This window comes from Microtus oregoni, unplaced genomic scaffold, assembly GCF_018167655.1.
Source record: "Microtus oregoni isolate MIOR12 unplaced genomic scaffold, Mior012 000115F_ref0000277, whole genome shotgun sequence".
NCBI classification, from domain to species: domain Eukaryota; kingdom Metazoa; phylum Chordata; class Mammalia; order Rodentia; family Cricetidae; genus Microtus; species Microtus oregoni.
In genome coordinates, this window is record NW_024544744.1 from 306,234 (window position 1) to 334,018 (window position 27,785).

Below are 27,785 nucleotides of genomic sequence, written 5' to 3' on the forward strand. Positions count from 1 at the left end.
GAACTTAGAAAGTACTCAGAGTTTAGGTATTTGGCATGTTAATTAAAGTCAACAAAACATTTCAAAGGCTTGTTTGTTGTTGGACAATTAAGGTCAGATTTTTTGTTTTCCCTCCAGGCCTGAACATATAGCAAATCACAGATAGGTAAACATGGTTATAGCAAGTATGTCTTCATAGCTTCTGCATAACATCTTGGCAGTAAGCAATGGAAAGGGGAACAGATGAGAAGGTTGCACCCACACTGCCCCACCCCTAGAAGAACAGTTACAATTTACGTGCTAATCTGACCAGCTTGTGTGGGCCAGGAAACCCAGAGCCATTCATAACTACAGCAGACCATGAAGAAATTTGGCTCACACGTCCTCTTTCCTTTACATCTTCCCTGGGAAGCCGGCCTGAGAGATCCACTCCTGAACATGGTCATTCTCTCAAGCCTCTTGACTTGTGAGTCACCACTGTCCTTCCCCTGGGACGCAGAGACTAAAGTATGCCTGTATTGCTGTTTCTTTGCCTGCCGGTTAATCACAGGAATTTTTTCTGCTTTGCTTGCAGTTGGACTTGGGAAGGTGGAACAACCTGAAATATCAGTTACAAGAACAACGGATGAGACTGCCCAAATATCCTGTAAGGTCTCCATCAACAGCTTTAAAAGTGTAGCCATACACTGGTACCGGCAAAAACCAAATCAAGGTTTACAGTTTCTATTACATGTCATGGCAACTCCCACCCATATTCTCTTAGATGAGACCAAGAAAATGGAAGCAAGTAAAAATCCTAGTGCTTCCACATCGACATTGACAATATATTCCTTGAAGGAAGAAGACGAAGCTATCTATTACTGTTCCTACGGCTAAAGCACAGCATTTGAGCTTCCGGAATAGCCTACACAAGAACCATCCCCCAGCCATGTGTTCCAACCCACATCCTTCCCAGAATGAGCAGCCACCAGCTGTTCAGCTGGGGGTACCTCCCAATCTTTCCCTCCTTACAGCACTTCTGCAGCTTCCCCTGCAACAATGTGGGTCTCCCACCCAAGTGCAGCCCCAGGGACTATGTTGCAGTTGAAGCCTGGCTTGACACCATTCCTACTAAACGAGAATATCTGGGAATAGTTCAATACGGGATGGCAAGCCTGCTGACTACATGATTTGGTTCTTTTATAACCGTACAGAAGAAGTGGACAAAGGGGTGGAATCAAGCTTCTGGTAATTTATGAGTTAAGTCCTTGTCACTTGATTCTCAAAAGAACAGTGGAAAGTCTCACAGCTTCAACTTTTGAATAGATGGATGGAAACTTTATGGATGCTCAAGCCATGTAGAGGAGAGAAAGTGGCACCTTATCTGTGGGTCTAAAGTGACAAACAACATAGAACCACTAAATACATTCTTTGAAGAATTGTTAATAAAGTGGAAAACATTCACTACATTTAGTGGCGAAGGAAGGGACCTGGACCTGAGATGGTTAAAAGAAAGGAAAACAGGGAGCAACCACTTGGGCTAGTCAGTGTTGTGTGTGTGTGTGTGTGTACATGTAGGCTAGCCTCATGTGAAAGGGCAGACTGATCACATCTCTCCTTCAGCCCCTTATTTCTGCCTCTATCCTCATTCTGGCCACTACTTCCTAGCACTTTAAAACACACGGGCAGAATGTCTATTACCATATATAGGAGACAAAGATGCTAAAAATTCATAAAAGTCTTAACCTTGTGACATCAGCGGCCTCTAGCTTTTGTCTGGAGGTCTACAAGTGCTTGTTAGCATTGGAGTCTTGTGCTTTTAATTAAAAAGCCTGCGACATATTCACTAGGACTATCTTGGATGTAGAGATGATTTTATAGTAAAGCTTTGAGATAAAGGATCATATTTATTGATAAAAATGATTAAACAGAAAGGAAATTTCCCAAATTTAAAAAAAAAATGATTGTAAAAAAAATAGTGATTTAAAAACACTTCTGGTGCTAGCATACTTTCCACATGTCAACAGAAAGCTTCTGTTACATAAACTATCATGTATTTATAATAGATCTAATTGACAAATATGTTTGATGATAAACTATTTATACAATATAATCATATGCATCATACACTTGAAGCCTTTTTCTCTTATTATGTTTTCACACTCATTCCTGTTACTACTCTTTAGTTCTAAGGACAAGACCAAAACAGAATAACATGACATGAACATTACAATGGTGACAGTCAGTCACTGAACTGTAGAAAACCCATAGATTGTGTCGCGCCCACAAAGGTTGATGGAGATACAGCTTCCAATTACTCACAAGGTAAAGATGAAGTTTCAGTGAGCAGCCGATGCTAGTGGTAGTAACCAATGCTCACACAAGCTAAGGTAGTTATTACTTGGCTATTTCAAAAATATATTTGTTCCAGCTGAGTCTATAGCTCATTTAGTAGAGTGTTTGCCTGGTGCAATGGCCTGAATTCCCTCTCCGGCACTACATAAACCAGGTATGATGGCATCCATTCTTATAATCCCAGTATTTAGGATGCACCAAGCCTGTCTAGAAATAAACAAGTAAATAAATACAATAGATTTGTCCTTTGCTACAGTAAGTGATAACAGATGTATAACACATATTATAATGGTATATTATTTGTCTTTTAATAAATAAATCTTGCCTGAAGACCAGAGGCAAAGCTAAAGCCACTAGAGTTCAAGTAATGGTGATACACACCTTTAATTCCAGGATTTGGGAGACAGAGGCAGATAGCTCTCTATGAGTTCAAGGCTACCCTGGGCTACACAAGGTCAATGCAGAAGCAAATCCAAGTGGTAGTGGCCTAACCTTTTAATCCCAGTACTAGGGAGTCATGCCTTTAACCCCAGCACTAGAGGGAATATAAAATGGGAAAAGAGAGAGGCTTAATCTGCTTAGTCTATGGTCTCTCAGCCTTGGTAGAGGTAAAACTTCTCTAATAGTTTGGCTACCTTGCTTTTCTGGTTTTTGGGTTGAATCCCAATTTCTGTCTCTGAGTTTTTATTAATCATGCTACAATTATGATGTTATTTTAATTTATGTTTCTGTTTGTCATCATTCACTTAATGATTGTTTGTTATACTTCCAACCTTCCAATATTAGTTGGTCAACTTTGGTTAAATTACTTCACCTATCTTTGACCCATTCTCTTAACTTCAAATGGATAACATCATAAAGTTAACTTGAACTAACTTTTGCAAGTATTATCTTAAATAATGCACAAAATTTTTACAAGTATGTAGACCTGAGTGTACTTAATGTTTACTAATGGGAGCTGATCACATTGGTGATATTGCATATCAAAAAATGCAATTTCTATCATTTTGGTTCATATCCTGAGCCCTGGGCATCTGCAGCATGTGATTCTAAGAACTGTGTTAGGCATGAAAAAAAAATCAAGTCTCCATCTGGATGACTGAGTCTGAATCTCATTTCCCAAGAATCAGGATTTCTCTGGGATACTAACAATCTGAGTCACAGAAGTCTAGATGCCAAGCTGTTCAAGGGGTGAACCCACAGCTCAGGACAATTAGAATCTCATCCACCATCCATCAGCTGGTCTGGTATCTTCTTTGATTCCTTGATAGAAATAGTGCATTGTTACTTGGTTTTTCTATAGCAACTTTCCAACCAATGCACGTACAATGTAGCTTGTAACTCACATATATGTAGAAAATATGTAACTCACATATATGTAGAAAACATGTAACTCACATATATGTAGAAAACATGTAAATTACATAGATGTAGAAAAATATGTAACTCACATATATGTAGAAAATATGAAACTCACATGTAGAAAATATGTAACTCACATATATGTAGAAAATATGTAACTAACATATATGTAGCAAATTTTCAGTAACTACTTTATGACCCAGAAACAAGATTAATTTTTGCTTTCAACACAAAATGCTTGTCCTCTTATCATTAACTTCATAGTGCTAATGAAAAATCAGCAGGGATGGGGAAAGGAGAGTAGAAGTGACAACAGTTCCATTGTCACCACCTCCTTGCACCCCAAGTTTCCTAGGAGAAGACTCAGGACACAACTACACTCCCTGACAAGGCAGGTTTCTAACATTTCCAGAGAGAGAGATTGTGTTGCAGCCAGTTCAGGTCTATTGCTTGGGTTTTCTATTTTTTTCCAAGGATTGTTGGGATTAGGTGATTTTACGTGGAGGCCTCTGGGTTTGTGTATATGAACCTGACCGTGGTGCTGTGCTCCCCAGCACCACCACTCACACCACGAAGCTGAGTGCTTTGTCTTCTCCTTCTGTGCTTTTTAATGATCCCTATCAAACATGCATGCATTTGTAATGGGGAATAATGACCCTTCTTAAAGGTTGTATTTAGTCTAGGGAGCCAGCAGCTTTAACATGCCTATTTAATTGAAACACTCAAAAGTACAATTAGAAAGGCATTTCTTGATCACCTAACAGACCTGTACTCAAGACTGCCAGGTGCAGGGTGATATAAAAACAGCTCCTCATGATCCACACTGGAAGGAGATTTCGCTTCTCTCTCCCCTCCTCTCCTCTCCTTTCTTCTCCACCTCCTTTTTCTTTTCTCTGTTTCTATGCCTCTTTTTCCCCTTCTTCCTTTCTTCTCTTTCCTCTTTGTCTTCCTCTTACTCGTCACTAAATCTGTCTGTATTTTAGGAGTAACCTAACAAAGAATGTTAATCTTTCAACAAGACAATCAGTTTTGACCAAAAAAAAAAACTAAAAGTTCTCTCTCATACATGCAAGTTAAAAGTGTCAACCTGAAACTGAAATCATGACTCACAGGGCTTGAGAAGGGTGGAGAACAAACACTACACATGTGTAATCTTCCATACTCCATTGATATGTACAATTGAGGCATGCTAAGGGGACAAGAAATTGTGTCTCTAAATTGATCGTTTGATAAACATCTTCCATAAGCACAATAGAGAAATCCGCTAATAAGTGAGTTAGGTAAACCAATTGCCACAAGCAATCTTGATAAAACACCATGTCCGCCCCGTCAGTCCCCAGAATGCCACTTCCTCTTCCTGCACTAGTCTCTTTTATTCTGGGCCTGTGTAGCCTTGGTGTTCAGTTTCCCTCAGGACAAAGGCCACAGAATGTGGCTTCTGCTGTCAATCTTCACGCTGGCCTCTCTCAGGATTTGTGAGTAAGGTGTTCTTCACTCTCGGGATACAGAAAACAGGGACAGTCAGGTCACACCACATTCCCAAGCAGTACACTCACACAGCTGTTCAAATTGAACTGATAAATTCCACTATGATTCTGAATCCCTCAAGGCACATGAGGGGTGGGGGACCCACAAAACCCAGACACTGACTGGAATTGGACTTGGACACCAAATTTGTATTATCTTAACGGAATTCAAAATTCACAATTTTGGATTTTTTAAAGTTTTAGCTTTTGTTATCTTTCAGATACAGGAGGAAGCACTCCCAATTCACATCTAATGTCATATATCACCAAGAGAAAAGGAGATACAGCGTTTCTCGAATGTCAATTTAAAATCATTTTGAAGCATGATACATATATACACTGGTACTGGCAGAAGCCAGGCCAGCCTCCAAAAAGAATGCTGTGTCTTAATTCAAGAGGCAATATTATCTATGAAAAAGGTTTTAGTAAAGAAAGATATGAGGCAAAGCAATGGCAGAATGATTTGTCTTCAAATCTCAGAATATACCGAGTGACAGAAGAGGACACAGGGATATATTACTGTGCGTACTGGGCTCCACTCTATTAAAATGCTGCTCTGTTAACAAACAAAAACCTTCCACAGGAGGCTCGCCTACACAGACACACACTAAACCCTCCACAGGAAGCTCACCTGCACAGACACACACTAAACCCTCCATAGGAAGCTCATCTGCACAGACACACACTAAACCCTCCACAGGAAGCTCATCTGCACAGACACACACTACACCCTCCACAGGAAGCTCATCTGCACAGACACACACTAAACCCTCCACAGGAAGCTCACCTGCACAGACACACACTAAACCCTCCACAGGAAGCTCATCTGCACAGACACACACTAAACCCTCCACAGGAAGCTCACCTGCACAGACACACACTAAACCCTCCACAGGAAGCTCATCTGCACAGACACACACTAAACCCTCCACAGGAAGCTCACCTGCACAGACACACACTAAACCCTCCATAGGAAGCTCACCTGCACACACACACACACACACACCTCCCCCGACACTGCGCAGGATGCTCATGTGCACAGACACACACATGAAACCCTCCACAGGAAGCTCACCTGCACACACACACATACACACACACACACACACACACACACACACACACACCTCCCCCTACACTGCACAGGATGCTCACCTACACAGACACACACATGAAACCCTCCACAAGAGGTTCACGTGCACACACACACACATGAAACCCTCCACAGGAAGCTCACGTGCACAGACACACACGCCTCCTCCTACACTCCACAGGGACTAGACCACTGTCACTCATCAGAAGCCTTCCATGCTGATCTCACCTGGGTGCTGAATTACCTCCTCCTCACCACTCCCCAGAGAGTTAGGACCAAGATTGCTGAGCATTCTGATGCTGTATTTTTGCCCCAAGTTTGACCCACCAGATGCCCGAGTGCAGTGTCTCCTTCCTCAGAACCCCATCATGTCTTCCCATCCCATCCCCGGACACCTTTCACCAGTGTCCAGGGTGGTTTCTGCTTCCCTTCATGTGGAAAGCTTCCTGGAAAGGAGATAGAAGTACAGTGCTCAAGAAAGCTTGAGGACTTTGTGATGAGCGAGATAGAACTGAACGCCCTTTCCAATTCAGTCACTCACTGAGGAAAGTAAGCAGAGCTTCTCAGCTCAAAGCCACTGTGGTAAGAAGAGCACAGGACGCTCAGGACTTCCTGGTGTCTCATCTGAAAGTTTCATGTGTGTCTGTGCATGTGAGCATCCTGTGCAGTGTAGGGGGAGGTGTGTGTGTGTGTGTGTGTGTGTGTGTGTGTGTGTGTGTGTAGGTGAGCTTCCTGTGGAGGGTTTCATGTGTGTCTGTGCATGTGAGCCTCTTGTGGAGGATTTCATGTGTGTGTCTGTGCTGTGATCATCCAGCCTCTGTCTTTCCATATCACAGCACAGCATGTCACAGAGCTCTCTCGGCTCAAGTGAAAATACTCCCAACCTCAGCAAAGAACATCTTTCTTGTTTTCCCATCAAAATTAAGCAGAGCTGTAATTCTGAAAGTCTAATTATGAATGGGTCAAAGAAATGATGTTTGTTTCTTAACAGGAATAAAAGGTTGTTGTTTGCTGTCTTTCATTACACTGTTAAAGTTTTCAAGTCAAGCGGACTACTAGTGTATCAACTGTGCATACACCTAAGACTGGAGGATCTCGCTCACTACGATTCTTTCATGTGCCCAAGATGATTCATAGTTACACTCAGTAGTTAACAAAACAAAAAAAAAAAAAGAAAAGAAAAGAAAAAAAAAGAAAAGAAAAAGGAAAACAATTTAAAATCTAGTGAGTAATAAAAGATGTCAAGGAGAGGTGTACTGGAATAATACTTAAGCTTGACAGGGGTAGGGTTTTGGGAGAATGGCTCCCAATGAGAAAGCTAATATTGTTGTTGTAATAGGTGTTTTGATGACATTGTCTGGTACCTGATAGATCCTTTGCACCAGGAACACGATAAAATGACACAGCTCACTGGGCAGGACCTTCATAAGCTCAGAAACTAGTATTGCCCTCCTCCCCCATCCCTTTTCCACAGAGCTGGGGCTGTGTCTTAATCTGCTGCTGCTCAGGCCCCAGTCACTGTCTCTGGTGTCCATTCCAGCTGCGACTGGAAATGCCAAACCCGTGGATTTTCCTTCTGTTTTTCTCTTCAGTTTGTAAGTTGATGTTGTTCCTTTCCCCCTTTCATTATTTTTTGTATACTGAGCCAAGTGAGAATAATAATGATTTGGAAATCTCTGATTTCTCTCCCTCATTTTTCAGATGGAGACTACTGGATATCTCAGGATCAGCTGTCTTTTACACGAAGACCAAACAAGACGGTGCACATAAGCTGCAAGCTGTCTGGGGTCCCCCTTCAGAATACCATTGTGCACTGGTACCAACTGAGAGAAGGGGAGCCCATAAAACGAATCTTCTATGGCTCAGCCAAGACCCAAAAGCAAGACAAACTCAACTCCCGCTTGGAAACAGATGAGAAGAGCGACGGTACCTTTTACCTGATAATCAACAATGTTATCAGAGCAGACGAAGCCACATACTACTGTGCTTGCTGGGATCTCACGGTGTCTCATCATCTGGGGGAACCTGTAAGAAAACCTTCTTCTCCCTGCTCCTCAGCTGCACTCATGGTGGCTGAACCACCGAGGACCCTCAGTGTTCTCCTTCACAGGTTCACAGGTGCTGGGACTGGCTGGGTCCTTAGGACTCAATTTGGTCAGAGCTGTCACTCCAAGTGAGGAAGCTAGAGCCCAGAAAAGGTGAGTGGCTCGTCCCAAGCCACTGATGCTGTAAGGCAGCAACAGCCCTGTTTCTAGTCCCTTTGCCTGTTTCTCTTATGAGCACTACTAAGATAAACTTCTTTTAGCAAGATGGCATTTCATTCAAAGGGATGTGGTGACAAGTATGCCTGGCAGACCTATGCCATTAGACCCCCAGAGTAGGCTGGGTGCTATAAGCTAGTTATGACATTATCACACAACTGAAAGGGAGAGGGATGCATTTGGCAAGTGTGCTCCATGCTCCTCATCCCCGTGCTATTTCTCCATATCTACCTGGCCATTTTCGTTCCTGTAGCTTTCTCTTGTTTCTGGTCTCAATACTTGGAAGGGCTTCTGGGGCATAAATAAGGTGCAAGGAGCACAGCAACAATCTTCTTCATGAATATATTGGTAAAGCCTTTGCCAGTTCTGGCATGACTGTTTGGCACAGGCGTCTATTTCTTACTCTACACAGTGAAACCATGGACCTCTCGTTGCTGAGTCCATAAGTTTGACTCAGATTTGGTAGCCCTGGCCTGATACCTGTCTTGTCACAGAGATGCAGACTGTGTCCAACATCCCATAGCTCTTACCTGGAGAATAAGAACAGCAGCAACAAAATCTAGGCAAACGCTTCTCTGCAGAAGTCTCAGTAGCAGCCAAATAAAGTCATTCCAACTCCAGCCTGACTCCAGTGTCCAAAGTATTGGTTATTTCTTTTCAAACTTGTTTCCATGTCCTCCATGGCAAAGATATGGACGTGTTATGAAGAGGAAAACATGATTTTGTTTAGGGATTTGGTTTTTTTTATTTTTTAGCTTACACATACTATCCCTCCTCTGGTGAAAGATAAAAAAACCAAGGAGATTCAATTCTGCTTTTTAAATATTTATTTAATTTTTATGCATGTGTATTTGCTTGTGTGTGTGTCTATGTTTTGAGTATTTGTGTATGGATATATGCATATGAGGCCTGTGGAGGCCAGAGAGGTTGTCTAATTTCCGAGAGCTGGAGTTACATGTAGTCATAAACAGCCCAACTGGGTACTGGGAACTAAATTCAGAGTCTTTGTAAGACTAGTTAGGGCTCCTAACCACTGAGGCATCTCTCCAGTCCTGAGCAAGCCCCTCTGAACTTTCCTATAATGAGGGACATGAAAGGGGACAGGACCCTGAGAACTGTGGTTTCATGTGTTAGAAATTCAAGCATAGCTGGACCAAAGTCTGACATTCCTGAGACAGTGGTGGCACTCAGAATAGAGTCATGACTGAAACTGTGGGGCCAGTGAGACAACAGCAAGTCCCTTGTAATTGTGGCCTCTTTCTGTCTATACTGCCTGGTAATAGGCAGCCATGACAGGGACAACTACACAATCATTATCCAGACTGTAGAGAAGAAATGTCTTCATGGCTGCTGCAGTCTTCTTGTACAGCTGAAAACCATAGGAAATCAAGTAACATGCTATGTGCGAGGATTCCAGTCAATCTAGACTCAGTTCTTGTAGATAATATGAGTGCCAGACCCCAGGGAAAGTTCATATGGCACACTACCCGCTATTCTAAGTCTCAGTAATTGCATAAATTTCCTATTCTACAGAGAGCTATCAGAACTATAAGTAGAAATTAAATTATAGAATAATTTTTAGAAGAAACACATAGACTATCTTTCACATTAAGTACTGACTTCATAAATTTTAAAGAGCTTACAGAAAATTTTTCTCAAACAAAAAACCCAGGATAGCCAATACAAACCTGTACAATTAAGGAACGTCTGGAGGGATCACCATCCCTGACATCAAGCTCCATTATAGAACTACAGTACTGAAAATAGCTTGGTATTAGTATAAAAAACAGAGAAGTTGATCAGTGGAATTGAATCGAAGACCTGGATACTAATCCACACACCTATGAATACCTGATTTTTGACAAAGAAGCTAAAATTATACAATGGAAAGCATCTTCAACAAATGGTGCTGGCATAACTGGATGTCAACAGGTAGAAGAATGAAAATAGATCCATATCTATTCCCATGCACAAAACTCAAGTCCAAATGGATTAAAGGCCTCAATATAAATCTGACCACAATGAATCTAATAGAGGAGAAAGTGGGAAGTAGCCTTCAATGAGTGGGCACAGGAGACCACTTCCTAAATAAAACTCCAGTAGCATAGACATTGAGAACAACAACAAATAGATGGGACCTTCTGATACTGAGCTACTTCTGTAAAATAATGGACATAGTCAATAAGACAAAAAGGCAACTGAATAGGATTCATAGGAAAACATCTTCACCAACCTCACATCAGAGGACTGATCTCCAAAACATAGAAAAAAATCAAGAAATTAGACATCAAAATTCCAAATAACCCAATTAAAAAAGGGGGTACAGAACTAAACAGAGAATTCTCAACAGAAGAATCTCAAATGGCCAAAAGACACTTAAGGAAATGTTGAACTTCCTTAGCAATCAGGGAAATGCAAATCAAAACAACTCTGAAATATCATCTTACATCAGTCAGAATGGCTGAGATAAAAAACACCAATGAAAGCTTATGCTGGAGAAAATGTGGAGTAAGGGGAACACTCCTCCACTGCTGGTAGGAATGCAAACTTGTACAACCACTAAGGAAATCAGTATGGTGGTTTCTCAGAAAATTGGAAATCAACCTATCTCAGACCCGGCAATACCACTCTTGGGCATATACCCAAAACATAGTCAATCATACTACAAGGACATTTGTTCAACTATGTTCATAGCAGCATTATTTGTAATAGCCAAAACCTGGAAACAACAAGATGCCCCTCAACTGAAGAATGAATAAAGAAAAAGTGGCATATTGACACATTAGAGTACTACTCAGCAGTAAAAAACAATGCCATCCTGAAATTTGCATGCAAATAGATGGAACCAGAAAACATGATTCTGAGTGAGGTAACTCTCATCCAGAAAGATGAATATGGTATGTACTCACACATAAGTGGATACTAGCTATGAATAAAAGATATTGAGCCTATAGTTCATGATTCTAGAGAAGATAAGTAACACGGTGTACCCTAAGAAAAACATATATAGATCCACCTGGAAAGTTGAAATAGACAAGATAGCCAGACAAAATTGGGAGCACAGAGGTGGGGGGAGAAAGGAGAGTAGACAGGGAAAAGGAGGGAAGAAGGGGAGGGGTGAGGAGAATTTGAGGGAATGGGATAGTCAAGATAGAGGAAGAACAGAGATGAGTGCAAAGAAAGAGATATCTTGATTGAGGGAGCCATTATGAAGTTAGCAAGAAACCTGGCACTAGAGAAATTCCCAAGAATCCACAAGGATGACCCCAGCTAAGACCCTAAAGAATAGAGGAGAGGATGCCTGAACTGGCCTTGCCCTGTAGTAGACTGATGAATATCTTAAATAGCACCATAGAACCTTCATCCAGTAACTGATGGAAACAGAGGCAGAGACCTGCATTGGAGCACTGGACTGAGCTCCCATGGTCCAATTGAAGGGTGGGAGGAATGAGAATATGAGCAAAGAGATCAAGACCATAATGGGTACACCCAATGAAACAGTTTGCCTGAGCTAATGGGAGCTCACCAACTCCAGCAGGACAGGGAAGAAACCAGCATAGTAACAAACTAGTCTCTCTGAATGTGGGTGACAATTAAATTGCTGGGGCAGACTGAGGGGCCACTGACAGTGGCACCGGGATTTATCCCAACTGCTTTTACAGGCTTTTTGGGAACCTATTCTTTTTGGATGAATACCTTGCTCAGCCTAGATATGAGAGGGAGGGCCTTGAACCTTCCCTAAAGCAATGTGCCTTACCCTCTCTGAGGAATGAATGGGGAGGTAAGTAGGGGGAATGGGAGGAGGGAAGGGTGTGGGAACTGGGGTTGGTATGTAAAATGAAAAGAAGATAGTTTGTTTTTTTTTTAATTTTTTTTAAATTTATTTATTTATTAAGGATTTCTGCCTCGTCCCCACAACCGCTTCCCATTTCCCTCCCCCTCCCCCGATCAAGTCCCCCCCCCCTCATCTGCTCGAAGAGCAATCAGGGTTCCCTGACAGTTGTGCCGGGCAGTGATGGCGCACGCCTTTAATCCCAGCACTAGGGAGGCAGAGGCAGGCAGATCTCTATGAGTTCGAGGCCAGCCTGGACTACAAGAGCTAGTTCCAGGACAGGAATCAAAAAGCTACGGAGAAACCCTGTCTCGAAAAATCAAAAAAAAAATAATAAAAAAATAAAGTTGTCATTTTCCAACTTGAAAATGCAATACAAAACTTTGCATGTCAATGTTGAAACTTGAGTTTTATGATGCTTCATTTGCACATCATTTACATATTTATTTATTCAATCTTTGCTTTGAATTAGGATTTAAGTTGTCTTCACTAGCCATCCTCAAGACTGTTCCATAATGGCTCCTTATTACCACCCCTGCAATAATTCTTGAAGTTGTTGACTCTTTTCTTGATGGAAGTCATTCTCACTAGAAGGGGATGCAATTTTTATTTCTGCTTCACCAGTGGCTAAGGATTTTGAGAGCATTTCAACTACTTATTGGTCATTTAGACTTTATTATTTAAGAAAAGTCTGCAATTCATTGACCGCTACTGATTGAACTGGGGAGTGTGTGTTTCTGTTATTCAGCTTTTGAATTTTTTATGTATCTTAGATACTAATCCTTTGTCAGATTAATTTTTGGCAGAGACTTTCTCCCATTCAGTAGGCCATCTCTTTACTCTAAGTAAGCCTTTTATTTTGATCCAATTCCATTAATCAAAACTTGATTTTGTTCCCTGAGCTATTTAGAGTTTTATTTTCGAGACAGAGTTTCTCCGTAGCTTTTTTTTTTTTTTTTTTTGGTTCCTGTCCTGGAACTAGCTCTTGTAGAGCAGGCTGGCCTCACCTGCTTCTGCCTCCCGAGTGCTGGGATTAAAGGCGTGCGCCAACACCACCGGGCTCAGGAAGCTATTTTCTATGTGCAGAGGGGAAGTGTTTGTGAGAACCCATGGTCCTCACCTTTAGTAAGAAGACTGGAGACTGGAGCGTGGAAGATGAAGCACTTTCATTTACTATGCTGCAAAGCTAGGTATCAGGCTGGGATGGCAGGCTGCTCATTTAGTGCAGGGAAGAATAGATAAAAACTGGACCTGTAACTCTTTCCCTCCCTTTGAGATAATCAGGAAGATATACTTTTATATATCATCTAGATCTTAAGTTTTCTCAACAAAAAACCATGTGTGAGGGCATCTCTATATTTTACATAGTTTATTTTAAACTTAACATAGACATGACCTTGCACCGGTACTTTTCTGCTCTGAACTACTTTGGGTATGGGAAAGGATTTTAGTGGACAACTACTATAACTTGATGCTGCTTTTTTAAAAATTTATTTACTTATTAAAGATTTCTGTCTCTTCCCCACCACCGCCTCCCATTTCCCTCCCCCTCCCCCAATTAAGTCCCCCCCCCCGTCAGCCCGAAAAGCAATCAGGGTTCCCTGTCCTGTAGGAAGTCCAAGGAACCCCCACCTCCATCCAGGTCTAGTAAGGTGAGCATCCAAACTGCCTAGGCTCCCACAAAGCCAGTGCGTGCAGTAGGATCAGAAACCCATTGCCATTGTTCTTGAGTTCTCAGTAGTCCTCATTGTCCGCTATGTTCAGAGTCCGGTTTTATCCCAGGCTATTACAGACTCAGGCCAGCTGGTCTTGGTGAGTTCCCAGTAGAACATCCCCATTGTCTCAGTGTGTGGGTGCACCCCTCATGGTCCTGAGTTCCTTGCTCGTGCTCTCTCTCCTTCTGCTCCTGATTTGGACCTTGAGATTTCAGTCCTGTGCTCCAATGTGGGTCTCTGTCTCCTTTCATCGCCTGCTGAAGGTTAATATTCAGGAGGATGCCTATATGTTTTTCTTTGGGTTCTCCTTATTTAGCTTCTCTAGGATCACTAATTATAGGCTCAATGTCCTTGGTTTATGGCTAGAAACCAAATATGAGTGAGTACAACCCATGTTCCTCTTTTTGGGTCTGGCTTACCTCACTCAGGATAGTGTTTTCTATTTCCATCCATTTGCATTCAAAGTTCAAGAAGCCCTTGTTTTTTACTGCTGAGTAGTACTCTAATATGTATATATTCCATACTTTCTTCATCCATTCTTCTATTGAAGGGCATCTAGGTTGTTTCCAGTTTCTGGCTATCACAAACAATGCTGCTATGAACATCGTAGAGCATATACTTTTGTTGTATGATAAGGCCTCTCTTGGGTATATTTCCAAGAGTGGTATTGCTGGGTCCAGGGGTAAGTTGATCCCAAATTTCCTGAGAAACCGCCACACTGCTTTCCAAAGTGGTTGCACAAGTTTGCATTCCCACCAGCAATGGATGAGTGTACCCCTTTCTCCACAACCTCTCCAACAAAGGCTATCATTGGTGTTTTTTATTTTAGCCATTCTGACAGGTGTAAGATGGTATCTTAAAGTTGTCTTGATTTGCATTTCCCTGATCGCTAAGGAAGTTGAGCATGACCTTAAGTGATGCTGCTTTTTTATATAGTCCTTATATTTTATGCTTTCTTTTTTATTTACTTTTGAAATTTTAATTTAATTACATTTTCCCTTTCCTTTCCAACCTCCAAACCCTTTCATATATTCTTTTCTCTTTTCTGCTCTCCTTCATGTTCATGGCCTCTTTTTCATTAACTGCTATATTTCTAAATATAACCTTCCAGTCCATATAATGTTACTTTATGCATCTTTCCACAATTGATTGTTTGGCACTGGACAACCAACTGATGTGCTCCTCTGGGGAGGACCACCCCTTCCACTCCCAGCCTTACTCAGTTTCCTGTAGTTCTCTGTGTAGGGTTGAGACCTTGTGGACTTCTCCACTTCCAGTTTAGTTTGTTCGTTGGTTGTCATCTTTGCTCTGCTCACACTTGGCCAGTTCATATATGAACAAAACTTCTGATGTTACTAGGAGATACAATCTTACAGCAAATACACTGATCCTCTGGCTCCTACAATATTTCTGGCCGCTCTTCCATAATGTACCTTAAGCCATAGGTGTGGGAGATGTATCCTTGTAGATGTATCCACTGGGATTTTGTCCCATAACTCTATATGTTGACTGGCTGTGATTTTCTCCATCTGTTACAAAGAGAAATTTCCTTAATGAGGGGTGATGACTACACTTATCTGTGGTTGTAAGGACTAATGTTTATAGATTGTTGTTAGTGATTATTTTGGTTTAGCAAATTAGTAGTTAGAGATGCTCTCCCAGTAACCATTAAATAGCTAGCTAGGTTTCTAGTACTAGGCATAGTACACTTTTTGTGGAGAGGTGTTTAAATCCCATTAGAGGCATGTGTACCACTATTTTTTACAAATGCAATGAAACATTTTATAACTCATTAATTTTTACAATTATTTTACAGTAAGGCTTTAAAGATTACATTTTTTCATTGATAAAGCTACAATAACAGTTCTTGATTAATGGCAACTAATAATGGCAGCTTTTTAAAATATAGAAGTTGGGTCGCATTTTTTATATGTGTTGGCACATTTTATTTTAAATTACTAAAGAGCTTCCTCTTTTCAGAAATATTTCCCCTCTTCCTAAGAAGAAGCATTGGTGCTTGTGAGAACCAAAACGCATTCTTTTGATGTAATCACTGAGTAGTTTCAACACAACGGAACTCCTGGAATTAAAAGCAAAACAATTCTTAGAATAATTTTCCTAGTTACTTGAAAAAAAATGCAGTTGATGGACAAGTTAGCCCAGCTCTCTTCTTCTCCAATTGTACCTCTTCTATTTTCTTTATCACCACCTCACAGTTGGTGGACCAGTTAACCCACCTCTCTTCTTCTCCCACTGTACCCCCTCTATTTTCCATCATCACTTCCTCCAGGGAAAACAATGTATGACGTTAGTTTCTGAAAAAACTTTCAAGTAACCAGATGTCACACAATTTATAGTCAATGGATTTCTAAGGAGACCACACCAGTGTATCATGACATGCCTGTCATGTCAAGAAAGTTTGGAGAAGGTTCAGATTTTTGTAGAAGCTGTGAGCACTGTGATAGCTCGGGCTGGAGCAAGGTATTTGCAGAAGGAACGAAGCTCATAGTAATCCCTCCTGGTAAGTAACTTTTTCCTGCTTCATTCCAGTGATGAAAAGTATATGTATGTATGTATGTATATATATATATATATATATTTGTAGAGAAAGACCAGAAACCATGATGAGCTACTGTACCTGACTACAATGTTCTTAGCCTGAGTCATTTTCAGGATAGATTATTGAATATGACAGCAAAAACTACTTTATAAAAGGTTTCTTCTTTCCACCCGTAAGACATTGAAATTATATTTAGAATAGTAGCACATACAAAGAGTAAGTGGAAGTCATTCCAAGGATCATGTGCATAGACGATTGGGGTAAATTATTGCTTCGGGATAGTGTTGTCTTTTAGCTGAATCCTCAGAATGAAGGTTTGTTGATGGCTTGTCTGTGAAGTCTGGAATACAACTAGTGCTCCATTCTCCAGACAAACTGGAGATCATTATTACTGATTTTGATCATAATTCACAGCAAATTACTATAGGACATGAATAAATCCCCTTCTTATTTGTCTGACTTCATGTTGGGTCACAATTTATGTCACTCTGCTTCTTGAAATATTACTTGGAGCTTTCTGTAAGAATTTGTAGTTTGTGCAAACTGTTTCTGCCTGGTGTTTATGTAAATGGCCTTTCACGGTTTTACATCTTTATGTGACCATTATTTCCCTCAAGGAAGCTTAGGATAGTTTTATAGTCCAATTTTTTTCCTGTGTCTTTACTTTTTGATAAGAACACATTTGTTGTCTAATTATTAGTAGTTCTGCCCAAGCACATGATTATTGCTTTTATTTTTTTTTTGAAAATTTCTCTCTGAAAAAAAAAAAGTCTCAATTAACTTGAAATTGCATTCTAGACTGAGAACTGATTTATAAATGACAAACCTTTAAGGGAGAAACAGCTGGAAAATCTTGTAAAAAATAAAATAAAACTTATGGGAATAAGACACAAGCTGCAAGGCAGAGTTAGATTCCTGGTTGGATATGGGTTGAATCACTTTGGAGTTCCTTCATGTTCGGTAGGAGAATGAAATGTGTTGTCACAGGTAGATTTGGAATGAATATGTTTTCAAAGTAATTGAAGGAAGGCAAGGCATGGCCATAGTGAAGTGGAGGTGATGATGTTTAGAGAGAAGAGGGCTGTGAGCAGGATTTCCTGAAGCACTTTCCAGGATATTGCAATTACAAATGTTGATATGAAGAACACTTGTGCAAACATCTTGTATAATGCTTGCAGATATTCAGACTTCCATAAAACATTCATATATCATGACAAAAGTCATTATTAAAGCATTTGACACTGGTGTGGGGTTTATTGTTACAAACAAGTCTATGATAGACTCAATGGACAGTAGCCTTCATGTTTCTCCAGGTCTAGTGTACTGTGAACAAGTCTAGGCTTTGAACTCAGTTATGGAGCTATAACCTCTCCACTTGTTCCTTGTGATTTTTCACTTAGTGTTAGTTGTCGATACTCATACTCGGCTTTTTCATCCTCCTCCCTATTTAATCCCATTCTAGTTTTCTCTTTATCCCTTAATAGCATTATATTCTACTTTTCCTTCCTTGGAAGATCCCTTCTCTCCATGGCCCCTTACTAGGTAGTTATCCACTGAAGCACCTACATTCAACACACTAGGAATAATTTGGAGGCACAGCTACAGCTAAATGCTCAACTCCAAAACTAGGAGTGGTTCTCATGTGAGGCTGGGATGCTTCCTAAAAGTAGAGAGCAATTAGGAGATCCCTGAGAACTTCAAACTGAGAAAGTGATCCGCAACCTCAGCTAGCAGATCTATTCAATTGATTGCAATTACACATGGAAGGATATTTCCATTACATAAGGGACCTCATACAGCTACAATGAAAAATTGAAAGCTACCTCCTGACATATATTCCACTGAGCTCTAAGGAAAGCAGGACACATAAATGGACAGTGGATTGCACTAAATTGCCAGAGAACAAGGTCACAAAGGATGGGGAAGGGAAGCATGTTAGGAATGACAAGAAACCTTCATCTGTATAATGATGTCTCCTCACCCTACCATCCATCCTCCCAGATGAATGGCTATTTCACCACACCACGAGAAAACAGGTAGTGTAAAGACAGAAGTTGTTCCTAACCATTCAATATTGTGTTTATAATGATATGTAATAATTATTTTGAGTGACTGGATTTAGTGGTGCACTAGCACTTGGGAGGCAGAGGCAGGAGGACCAGGATCAGAAGGAGGCCATCCATGGGTACATAGCAAGTCGGATGATACAATGGGCTACCTGAGATTCTGTCTCAGAAATAATAACTACTATTCTCATGATTATTATTTTTATTGATTTTCCATTTTATCTTACAGACAAAAGGTTTGATACAGACATTTCCCCCAAGCCTACCATTTTCCTTCCTTCCGTTGCTGAAACGAATCTCCATAAGGCTGGGACATACCTTTGTCTCCTTGAGAAATTCTTCCCTGATGTTATAAGGGTATACTGGAAAGAAAAGGATGGCGATAAGATCCTGGAATCCCAGGAAGGGAATACACTGAAAACCAATGACACATACATGAAGTTTAGCTGGCTTACCGTGACTGCAGAGTCAATGCATAAAGAGCACAGATGCATTGTCAAACATGAGAACAATAAGAAAGGAGTTGATCAAGAGATTTCCTTTCCTCCAATAGAGAAAGGTATGTGCACATATCCTTTGAAATATAGCTTTCTAGAAAATGTGTTTGAAAATATCCAGGTTTTTTATCATGTATTAATAAAAATCAACATAAGACATTTAACAGGGCCACTGCATGCATTTTATCATGTACTTTACCAAAAATACTAAGATGGCAGAGGCTTTGGCTTAGGTTTTTCTAAATCTATCATTATTATCCAAAATATCCATATTTGATTCTTTCTTTCTTTTTTCCTTTCATCCTTCCTTCTTTCCTTTCTTTTTCCTTCCTACCTTTCTTTTCTTTCTTTTTTCTTTCTTTCTAGAAATTGTCAATTTTATTTTTTAAAAATGACACAATAAGCAATTAAGTACATGATAAATGCTAAAATGGAGGCTCCGCTTTTGATGACTTAATTAAGAATATTCTGCCAAGCAAACAAAATCATTTACTTTAATCTTATTGTGTACAAAGTTCAGGTCTCCAACACTGATGCTTAGAAACTGGTGCCTTAGTTAACGACATATTCAAATGAAAGAGTTAAAGCTTATTACAAAAAAAGAAGTGAACTTAGCAGCCTTGAAATCTTCAGATTTTGGTTGCTGATGTATGTATAACTGTCATATAGGATATCATAATTAAAAATCGAGTAAGGATAGTGGTTGCACGCATGCTTCATAACCAATGCTTCTCCTGACATTTCAATGCATTTCAGAAAGCCCACATAGGCCTGAACAGGGATGTGGATGGGGAGACCAGGATTAGCATGTCAGTGTCCCAACATGGAGGGGGCTGTACAGTGATGAATGCATACTCTTTCCAACTTACTCAGAATAAATCAGATGCAAGGTCCCAAAGGATCCCTTAATTCAGTGGGTACAAAGCTGCACGTCCAGGCAGAGGATTGAATGTACAAAGGGCCTAGAGCTGGTCTTGCAATTAATGTCACAACTGCTGGCATTGAATAATAGTCTCAAGCCCCAAGGACCTTCTGAACTTACGAGGAATGAGAAATGAGAACATTTAGAACCTGTGAGCCTCTTCCTGGTCACTGTCTAGGTTTCTCCTCAGGGATTCCTTAGTCACTAAAATGATCAATGAACTTTGAGCAGTTGTTTTGGGAAGGTACTTGATTTGGAAGGTCATGGCTGTTTTTTTCTGAAGACTGTTTTAGACAGCTTGATATGATTTTAGGGCAAAAAGGGAAAAATATTCTTTTTGAATTTCTGCTTCTCTGTATACAGAAACAAGCCAAGTGAAAGACGTGTACTGAGTAATATATAATGAGACTCATTTCTATACTGTATTTATATACAATTATATGACTATGGAGCTCATATTTTAGTACACTTTCGTCTATGTGAGGACATCTATGTATTCATTGACATGTAGATATATACATATTCACAAACACAGAGAGAACTGTCAAATAATGTGCATATTAATTAACAAATTCTTACTGTTATTTCTTGTAGTTGCCGTGAGTGCTGAGCCTACACCTTGCTGGCATGAAAATGGTAGGTTTTTAGTATGCTTAGCTAACATTACAGCACTCTTCCTTTTGAATATAACAATATTCGAACTGCCTTGGATTAATTTAGAACTATCTAAATGTCTGGGTGTTACAGAATAGACAGTGATGTTTACAGCTACTGTGTCACTACGCACATCACAGCCACACAGTGAACAACTAATTCAAGTAAAGTGTAATTTAATGACGGGTACAGTGAGGTACCCTAACTTATTTTAACAAAGGAATTCACTTACTCATATGTCTATTATTTTTAACCACCAAAGATAGCAGGATAAAAGTTAAGTCCAAGTCTAAGTCATCTCGTTACTCATTAGTTACCGGCATTGATGGGTTCAGATTAACTGACTTCCAAGTTCAAGGGCCCTCTTAGTGGTTCTTTTTGAGAACAGTGAGTGTTGTTTTAGGTTTGAGTGAGGAGAGCTGTTAACTCCATGTAGGTCCCCAGCAATCAGTACCCACTACTCCCTCCTCAGTTACCTGTACTACGCTGTCTAACAAGCAGGTGGGACTAATAGAAAACCTCTTTTAGCTGTGCTGCAGCTTCAGCTCACGAGCACCTCTGCCTACTACACCTACCTTCTCCTCCTCCTCAAGAGTGCGATCCACCTGGCCATGGTCAGCTTCTCTCTGGCTAGAAGAACAGCTACCTGTGGCAATGAGAAGAGATCCTAAGGAAGTGAACGGTGGCACAACCAGTCAGCTCCTGTTCATTCTCCCTGTGAAATTGTGCCTTACGGGGCCCAGCTGGATTTTCTTGCTAACTTTGACCTCTGTAAAATCACATGCATTTCATTCTGTAATCACTCAAAAGTTTTCAGACTTTCATAAGCAATTCAAGCAACTTCTCTCTCTAACCAAGGATAGCTCCCTTCTGATTCTATCCTCTTCAGTAGTTCAGTGGTTCCCCGAGAGCCTGAAGCATCACAGCTCCAGTACACATAGCTTGCAGCTTCTACCCGCAGTACTTGTTGCCCTTGAGCCAGCTAACTCCCTGAAAGCCTCCATGCTAGACACCCTAAAGAGCCTTCTTTACTGCTTGAATTCTTGTACTTCATATTAGAGACAATAAATTCTTTTGAAAATCAGAAGTCTGCTTTTGTCAGTCTTTACTTTCATTTAATAACCACGAAAGACGCAGTATGACAACAGAACCATGGCATTCAGTGACGGTTGCTAACAAGAGTCCAAAATCACGTTTCTAATGTTGGTCTACAGTCTGTGGTTATGGCGTTTCTTGTGACAGCGGGTGTAGGCGGAACCACAGGCCATTGAATGAGCCATGAAATTGCTCTTAAAGGCCATCACATTTTGGGTATTTGGTTTTAGGCTTTCTCCTGACCATGAGCAGATATCTAATGTGACTCAAACTGGGCATGCTCAGCTCTGTGCCTGTTTTCATAGCAGCATGTTTGCTGACCCTCGAGCTGCTCCCTGGAAGCTACCAGAACTCCAGAGAGGAAAAGGGATGAAGGAGAGTGATCGCAGACACCAAACTCCAGTACCACAGCTTCCCTCTTTGAAATGAAGTCAGAATATTCTATCAGCTAGGGTTTTACACGTTAAATGAATTAGTAATAGCAACTACAAGCAAACTCTTGAGAGCTCTAATATAGGCCCTTGACCTTACCTTAGAGAGTGGATACCACACTCACACAAAAAAGCACCAAAATTATTTCAAATTTTCTCCATGGGGAGGGTGACAGAGTGCAATAGGATCATGTCTTGTACTACACAACAAGCAACCCCTGATCCTCTAACAGTCGTTTGAAATAGATACAATCATGGACCACAGTTTAGAGATTCCAGAACTAATCTCACTACTGAAGGTCACTGTTTTTAATCAGTACTTGTAACTTAAAGCCAGATTTCTCTGGTCTCGTGTGTGTGTGTGTGTGTGTGTGTGTGTGTGTGTGAGAGAGAGAGAGAGAGAGAGAGAGAGAGGAGTAGAGAGAGAGAACATCATTGTACTACATATCCTATATTTTTCAGTAATATTAAATCAAGACAACCTACAAATTATAAAAACATGCATTGTTTCCTTAGTAAAGTTAGTGATAATTTCCTTAAGGACTTGTGAGTTCATCTCTTTATTCCTCATGATCACTCCAGGTTACTGGTTTGTCGTTCTTTCTCACTCATCCTTCCTCTAGCTAGAAGCGCAATCTGCTCTAGAACTGTCATAATTGTGCCCCTTTCTGTAAGCTGGAGCAGCTATTCTGCTTTCCATTGAGCATTTGTCTTCGGTTTGAAACTGCTCTTCTAGGCAGAGCACTACTATAGTGGACTGTGAGCCTCAGGCACGGTAGATCCCTTAATGCTCTTATGTGGATATGAACAGCATCCTGAGACTCAGATTCATCCACAGACAGAACCATTTGTAGAAGGTTCTGGGAATCTAGGTAGTTTCTGATGCAGGAATGAGGTTATGCAACTTCCTTGGTCCATGACTATTATCACAACACAACAGCCTCAAGCAGGTAAGTACGTGATTGATTTTGTGGGAAGGACCCACATTTCAGATAGAATACTGGCTACTTTGCCTGGCTGTTCTTAGCTTTATCAACTTCTTTTCTGAGTGATAAAATCCGTGCCTATTTATGGAATCCTATGTAATGTTGAGTCCATACACATATTGAGTATTCTTTAAATCAAGGTCAGCACAGCTTTTTCCTAACCCATCCATTCATCATTTTTATGCCATGAGAATATTTGAACGTTTTTTCTTTGCTTTTTGAGATATACATCATATTATTATTTTCTAATGCCTTAGTCCCACACTAAAATTTATGTATCCTTAGAACAATGCTTAAATTTAAGTAATTTCAGATTTGCATGCAAAGTTACAAACCATGTAGATTACAACTGAATGAATTAATGTGGGAATCACAGATGTTGTGGTATTTTCCAGGCAGTGGACTAAGTATGTACCAGCTCAAGCAAGCAAACACACAGTAAGATAGACAGAGTGTCAGTGTTTCACACAGGGAAGCAATGGCAGGGAGGACTGTGGGGTCTCCTAAAGCTCCACACACAATGGCAGGTCTTGGACCTCACGAGGTTGGTGTGAGCGGTTCTGTTCTTATCCAGCACAGCATTTCTTTGTAGGAAGGAAGCTAATCTTCAAGAAAACCTTCTTTTGCTTTTAGTCTCAGAGTGGATGAAGGGAATCACCTCCTTATCTACACACATGTCCTCAAATTAGAGCTTATATTTTTTTTATTTATTTATTTACTTATTTATTTAGTATACAATATTCTGTCTGTGTGCATGTCTGCAGGCCAGAAGAGGGCACCAGACCTCTTTACAGATGGTTGTGAGCCACCATGTGGTTGCCGGGAATTGAACTCAGGACCTTTGGAAGAGCAGGCAATGCTCTTAACCACTGAGCCATCTCTCCAGCCCCCTAGAGCTTATATTTTTAACTTAAAATGAAAAGGCTTCAGGATTTGTCCAATCAACTTCAGTGTCTGTAAAACCAAGCAGAGGTTCCCACGGAGAAGGCGGGGAGACAAGAAGAGTCGGGCCTTTTAAGAAGATGAAATCTAATTTAGGCTTCCTCCCCAGTGTTCCTGAACTGACTAGACTTCTTTAGATCCAGCATCTAGCCTCTAAACAGAGACACTGTGTCTGCACAAGGAAACAGATGTCATGACCGGAAACTGACAATTAGCAACAGCCTTGTGGACCTGACATCACTGGCCAATAGCACCAGGCCTGTCTCATGTGGTGTTAACCCCCTTACCCCCTCCTGCTGGAGTCCACCTGGGCAGCCCTGAGCCTCAGCAGTGTGCAGAGAGAATGCTGGGGCAGGGGGATGGTGAGAGCATGTCCTGTGGCTAATAGCAGTTTTACTTTCTCAAGCTTCTTTTGTTTACCTACTCTGTCAATGTGGTTGCTTCCTGGAAAATGTTTAAACACAAACCACCAATGTTTGGGGCAGCACAAGGTGTGGCTAAGGTGTTAGAAGACAAAATAGCAGCAGTTAAACCACAGCTAGCTCTACTTGCTTTCAAAAGACCACAGCTATTGGAGAGAAAACCTCCAACTCCACATACCGGAAGTGGACCGGAAACTCAGTCTCTGTGCTGATGGATGCTGGGCTTGTGCTTGGTGCTCACAGAGCTCAGTTGCAGTGGGGATTGGAATCTGTTCCCAGAACTGAGTAGACACTTTATCCAGCAGAAACAGAGGAGAGATGTAGCCCCAAGATAGTTTTAGCGTTCCATCAAGGGTCTGTTCTTTTGATTTAAGATCCCAAGGAGTTTTTTGCTTCATTTTCTTAGTGGAAGAAAAGGAATAAGGCTGTGTCCTGATCCAAGTAGCATAGGAAAATGAAGACACGGCAAGAACAATGTACTCTAGGAAGTCACAGAAGGCCCTGAGCTCAGTGGTGTTAAAGTCATCCACTGCATAGTAGTTCCACCTCGGGAGAGAAGCGTTATCAGAGTCACCTGAGAAAGGCTTAGTTGAAGATATTAGCGTGAGTATTAGATAAACGAGAGAGTAGACTCAGATGCTCAGAAATATGAACACAGAAAGAAAACATCTCCAACCCTGGCCGCACAGGCTGGACACAGAGTGGGCAGCAGGTACTTGGCCTCATTTGTCCAGTCCCAGGAAAGCCTAAGTATAGATGGAACATCCGAGGCTAGCTTTAACAGTCTGATGTCATGGAACACTTGAATCAGATACTGCCATAATCTTGTGTGTAATCAGAGGCACTTTTTAAACCAGGCTGGGTGCCCCCTAGGAGGATTAGCTTCATCTATTGGCTCTGCACAGCTGTCTAGGGAGCAAGCACTCATCTCAGCTTAAGCTGATAAAATGGATGATGTCTTGCTTAGCCATAGCTGTGGGCTTTGAGTATGTGCAGCTCTATTACTGAGACAGGAAATTGTCATGGAGCCTAAGTTTCTGTACCAAGACAAACACTGGGGAGTTCCCTCCACTCTTTTCACTATGAGTAGCCCTTGCCTGCACTCCAGCCTCCCAGTGGGACTGCTGATGTGGGCTCACACACAGAACAGCAAAGACTCAGGACGGAATCTCCACCCACACCTGCATCATCTCTGCTCTTCAGTTCTCCTTTCTAGAAAGACAAAGCTAATGGTGGAGACTCACAGGCTGCTTCTCTGGGAGGCAAAGGGTGAATTGCACATTTGGAAAAATAGTTCATGATGTATATTAGTTCCCCTTTTAATCAAATGAGTTTGACAGTCAGAAAACTGACAGTGCTTTTCTGGGACTCTTTTTTTCCCAAATAACAGGACTTGGAAAACTACAGGACACATCATAAGGTTTTACATTAAAAATAATATGTTAACATTTTACATTATTCTCAATCTCTCTTCGTCCCCATTTCATATTTCTTTTTTATTTTTGCATTTAGTATTTCTATTGTTTTTCTTGTGCTATACATTTTTTATCTGCTCTCCTTCCTTCCTCCCCTCTTCTTTTCTACCCTCTTCTGTGACCCACATGCTCCTAATTTACTTAGGAATTCTTGTCTTTTTTCCCCTTCCTATTTAGATCCATGTATGCCTTTCTTGGGGTCTTTTTTGTTGTCTAGGTTCTCTGGGGTTGTGAATTTTAGGTTGGTTTTTCTTTGCTTTATGTCTAAAAGCCACTTATGAGTGAATACATATGATATTTGTCTTTTTGGGTCTGAATTTACCTCACTCAATATGTTTTCTAGATCCATTCATTTGCCTGAAAATTTTAAGATGTCATTATTTTTACCTCCAAGTAGTACTGCATTGTGTAAATGTACCACATTTTCTTTATCCATTCTTTTTTTAAGGGGTATCTAGGTTGTTTCCAGCTTCTGGCTATTGCATATAATGCTGCTATGAACAAAGATGAGCACATGTCCTTGTGGTATGAATGAGCTTCCTTTGGGTATATACCCAAAATTGGTATTGCTGGGTCTTGAGATAGAATGTTTCCTAATATTCTGAGAAATTGCCAAAATGATTTCCAAAGCCACTGTATAAGTTTGCACTCCCCCCCAGCAATGGAGGAGTTGTCCCCTTTTCCCACATCCTCTCCAGCACAAGCTGTCATCTGTATTTTTGCTCTTGGCCATTCTTACAGGTATAAGATGGAATTTCAGAGCTGGTTTGATTTGCAATTTTCTGATGACTAAGGATGTTGAGCATTTTTTTTTAGGTGTCTTTCAGCCGTTTGAGATTTGTCTGTTGAGAGTTCCCTGTTTAGGTCTGTACCTCATTTTTTCTATTGGATTATTTGTTGTTTTGATATCTAGTTTCTTGAGTTATTTATATAGTTTGGAGATCAGTCCTCTATCCATTGTGGGGTTGGTGAAGATATTTTCCTATTCTGTAAGCTACGATTTTGTCTTGTCGGTTATGTCCTTTGCTTTACAGAAGCTTCTCGATTTTAGAAAGGTCCCATTTATTAATTGTTGTTCTCGTAGTCCGTGCTACTGAGACTATATATAGGAAGTATCCTCCTTTGCCAATGTGTTCAAGTGTACTCCAAATATCTTTTCTATGAGGTTCAGTATGGTTGGTTTTATGTTGAGGTCTTTGATTCATTTGTACTTGGGTTTTGTGCATGGTGATAGATGGATCTATTTGCATTCTTCTACATGTTGATATCTAGTTATGCCAACACTGGATGTTGAAGATACGATAGAAGAAATAGACTCATTCATTGGTCAAAGAAAATGTTAAATCTAAAAAAGCTTAATACAAAATATCTGGGACACCATAAAAAGACCAAACCTAAGAATAATAGGGATAGAAGAAGAAGTCCAACTCAAGGCACAGAATATGTACTCAACAAAACCATTGAAGAAAACTTTCCCAACATAAAGAAGGGCATGCCTATAAAAATACAAGAGGCTTACAGAACACCAAATAGATGGGACCAAAAAAAGTTCCCTTGCCACATTATAATCAAAACACTAAGCATACAGAATAAAGAAAAAATATTAAGATCTGCAAAGGAAAAGGCCAAATAA

The 27,785-nt window shown here is 40.7% G+C and overlaps 1 gene segment (V, D, J or C); it reads left to right on the forward strand.

Moving 5' to 3' along the window:
• Positions 1-339: 339 nt before the first annotated feature.
• Positions 340-21,854, forward strand: LOC121443970. The segment is given in 6 exon segments: positions 340-445; positions 554-853; positions 16,564-16,623; positions 18,958-19,287; positions 20,742-20,783; positions 21,330-21,854. Coding segments are annotated over 6 exon segments (981 nt in total).
• The last annotated feature ends 5,931 nt before the right edge of the window (positions 21,855-27,785 follow it).